The 3,016-nt window shown below is 39.8% G+C and overlaps 1 protein-coding gene across 1 annotated transcript in view; it reads left to right on the forward strand.

Annotated features, from left to right (window-relative positions):
• Positions 1-3,016, forward strand: part of DNA2 (DNA replication helicase/nuclease 2) — a 47,394-nt gene that overhangs the window by 31,145 nt on the left and 13,233 nt on the right. The window contains exons 15-17 of the mRNA XM_006148938.3: positions 1,477-1,670; positions 1,759-1,848; positions 1,932-2,136. Of these exons, the coding sequence (XP_006149000.2) occupies positions 1,477-1,670; positions 1,759-1,848; positions 1,932-2,136 (489 nt within the window). The remainder of the gene's footprint in view (positions 1-1,476; positions 1,671-1,758; positions 1,849-1,931; positions 2,137-3,016) is intronic.

Here is a 3,016-nt window from a genome sequence, read left to right on the forward strand (position 1 = left end):
GGGGAAATGATGCTCTGCTCGGCTCAGCACATTGATCAGATTTGCAGATTAATTTAAATGCATCACAGGATTGGTTAAATTAATTCATAGTTCACTGCTTTCTGCTAAACTCAGTTAGGTTTCTGATTTATTATTCAGAGCTCCCTTTTTCTAGTTTCAAATATAGTCATTAACTAGTAATAATCACATTTTTTAGTTAGTTTGAATCAAGCACAACAGTACTGAATAGTCTTGTGGTAAGTATTTCTAGGTTTTGATATAGAACTTAATTTTTATTTTATTAAATTTTTTTAAAGAAGTATTTAATTTATTTGTTTGCTTTAATTTGACCAGAGTTGGACAGAGTCAGAGAGAAAGAGAGAAGTAAAGTGAGAAAGCAAGTTGCCAGGTCTGGGAGTTGAACCACTGATGGCCATTCGGGAGTCCAGCTCCTTTAACCACCATGCCACCTGCTGGCCCCCAATTTTATTAAATTTTTGTTTGTTTGTTTCAAGACAGGGTTTTACAGTGTCATAGTCCTCTGTTTCAGTATCCCACCTGACGCTAGAGGCGTCATCACCACACTAGTCTTCCTATCTTGCTCAGGGCAGCTTTGAGCTCATGATCCTTCTGTCGGGCTAGAGTAGGGTGGCTGTTGTGTAAGTTTTCTCTCTGCCTGTCTCCCTCTTGTCCCGTCACCTGGCGAGAGCACATTTTTGTTGAAGCTATTTTTAGCCTGCACCCATTCATGTTCTTCCTGGGTTGCTGGATTTTTCAGTTCCAGATCTGGGATAGATGAAGCATAAAGAAAACTGAGTGAATTAACTGCTGTTTTATCCCTCTGGTCCTGTGCTCTATAGCTGGTGGTCTGCCTTCTCCACCTTTCAGAATCCTAATTTGTTCCTCTTACATACAGAGTTCAGGGTTTTTAGTTGTGCTTTGTGGGAAGAATAAGGAAAAGTACTCCCATCTCTCCAAAAGCAAAATCCCAGTAGACATTAAAAAAAAAAAAAAAAAAACAACTTACTAACTTGGGGTTGGCAGGTGGCTCTGGACACCCACATGGCTGACCATGGTTTGAGTCCCGGACCTGGTGGCTTGCTTTCTCACTTTCTCTCTCTCCCTCTCTGTCCCTCTCTGGTATGTATGTGTGTATGTATGTATGTCTAAATAAATAAATGAAAATAATTCTTTAAAGAAAAACATAATACCTCTTGAATATTTCAGATTTTCATTTTCATTATTTCATTTCATACTTGAAATAATCAAGTGTGAGCATTGTTTATAGTGTCTAGAAAATCTAGGTGTTTTTCAACTTCTAGGGAAAATTTATAAGTAAATTTTGTATAGTGTAAATGTGTTCAGAATGAAAGTATAATGGAAGCTGCCTGCTGTTAGGGGACATTAAAACATTTAATGTTTTATTTTCAAAATCAGTAAAAAGAAACTACGTTTCTTTTGCACGTTAAATAGCTGAATCATTTCCTTTGTTTTTAGCTTATAGTTGCAACAACATGTATGGGAATAAACCATCCAATATTTTCCCGGAGAATTTTTGATTTTTGTATTGTGGATGAAGCCTCTCAAATTAGCCAACCAATTTGCCTGGGGCCACTGTTTTTTTCAAGAAGATTTGTGTTGGTGGGGGACCATCAGCAGCTTCCTCCCCTGGTGCTAAACCGGGAAGCAAGGTAGGCAGATAGTGGAATTTTACATTTACCGGATTCCTCTGAAGGGCAGCTATAGTGCACTAATACACCTGATTCGATTTGTTGACAGAGCTCTTGGCATGAGTGAAAGCTTGTTCAAGAGGCTGGAGCAGAACACGAATGCTGTTGTGCAGTTAACTGTGCAGTACCGGATGAACAGGTATTTGTGAGTGTTGGCATTGAGCGGTGCTCATGTTTGCTGTCATCTACCAAAACTAAAATCATCTTTTGTAATTCCCTTAGTAAAATTATGTCCTTAAGTAATAAGCTGACGTATGAGGGAAAGCTGGAGTGTGGATCAGACAAAGTGGCCAATGCCATGATAAACCTTCCTAACTTTAAAGACGTGAAGTTGGAACTGGAATTTTATGCTGATTATTCTGATAATCCTTGGCTGGTTGGAGTATTTGAACCAAACAATCCTGTTTGCTTTCTTAATACGGACAAGGTAAAAAAAAAATCCTTTAGTTTTTGTCCTTTCTTCTAATTTAAATTTCTTAGTTTATGTTACTGTATGATTCTGATAGAGTTCTGATAAAGGCAACACTAGTGTACATTTTTTTTGGGGGGGGGAGGTTTTTGCTATAGGGCACATGCGCTCGCCAGACAGAGAGACAGAAAGTGAGAAAGCACCCCCCCAGGGAGGATGACCACTCTGCAATCCCTTCTCCTCCATTGTCCTCTTGAGATCTTGGGCACACACGCACAAGTGCCTGGCGTGAGTTTAAGCCGCCAGGTCCGGGACTCGAATCGTGGTCGACTACATGGGAGTTCAGCGACATAGCCATTATGCTAACTGCTGGTCCCACTAGTGTACTTTTAGTACTTGAAATCAAAAGAGTTCGTTTTAGTTGTATTTCTTTCTAATAGGCCTATTATCTTTGGGAGGAGGTTTATGCTGGGGTTGATAGATGTCAAAATTGACTTTTGAAGACAGAAAGCCAAAAAGTGAGTGAAAACGTTTAATGATATCTTCTAGGAAATGAATCAGCATTGATACTATCTAAGGGCTAGTTTAACAAGTGTACAAAAGATATAATAAATTGATGTCCTTACGAAGGCTTTCTAAATTTTTAGAGTTGTTTCGAGGCAGCAGGTGGCATGGTAGTTAGGGTGCTGGATCTTACATGGCCCACTGCTCGATTTGAGTCCTGGACCTGGCGGCTTGAATAACATGCCAGGTATGTGTGCCCAGAATCTCCAGAGGAAGATGGAGGAGAAGGGATTGAGGTGTGGCTATCCCCTGGGGGGTGATTTCTCACTTTCCCTCTCTCTGTTTCTCTCCAGAAGCACACACACGCTATAGCAATTAAAAAAATATATATATA

This window comes from Tupaia chinensis, unplaced genomic scaffold, assembly GCF_000334495.1.
Source record: "Tupaia chinensis unplaced genomic scaffold, TupChi_1.0 Scaffold000250_1, whole genome shotgun sequence".
Taxonomy (NCBI): domain Eukaryota; kingdom Metazoa; phylum Chordata; class Mammalia; order Scandentia; family Tupaiidae; genus Tupaia; species Tupaia belangeri.